This window comes from Cystoisospora suis (assembly GCF_002600585.1).
Source record: "Cystoisospora suis strain Wien I chromosome Unknown contig_5972, whole genome shotgun sequence".
In the NCBI taxonomy this organism is placed as follows: Eukaryota; Apicomplexa; class Conoidasida; order Eucoccidiorida; family Sarcocystidae; genus Cystoisospora; species Cystoisospora suis.
The window spans coordinates 1-361 of record NW_027158761.1 but is presented as its reverse complement, the minus strand read 5'-3'; the positions used below and the strand labels follow the sequence as shown (position 1 = coordinate 361).

General features: G+C 49.9%; 1 protein-coding gene across 1 annotated transcript; it reads right to left on the bottom strand.

Moving 5' to 3' along the window:
- Position 1: 1 nt before the first annotated feature.
- On the bottom strand, positions 2-361 carry CSUI_009746 (uncharacterized protein; the record flags this gene model as incomplete). Its single annotated transcript, XM_068069855.1, has 1 exon — positions 2-361. A coding segment is annotated over one exon (360 nt), but the record flags the coding sequence as incomplete, so codon positions are not given.

The window sequence follows — 361 nt, the reverse complement described above, 5'->3', positions numbered from 1 at the left end:
GACACGCGTCAAGACTATGGGGGTGAGGAGGGGGAAGAGGAGGAGCTCTACGATGATGGTGGGAACCCCGAGAGAAAGGATGATCTAGATGCAGTCCTTCCCCTCCTGGTGTGTAGGAAGAAAGAGGTGTACAAGGCTGTGNNCAGGAGGGATCATCATAAGGATAACGACCACGTCGATGCTCTTCATCTTCTTCATAATGAGAGAGGAGATGAAGCTTGCGACGGAACAGTCGGGTGAGCCATGCTAACGGACAAGAGAAGAGTGAAGAGCAGAAGAAGGAGAAGGAAGATTTCGAGGGGACGTAGATCTTGAGAAGTTGGTAGAAAGCAAAGATGTCAAGAAGGAGAAAAATACCACC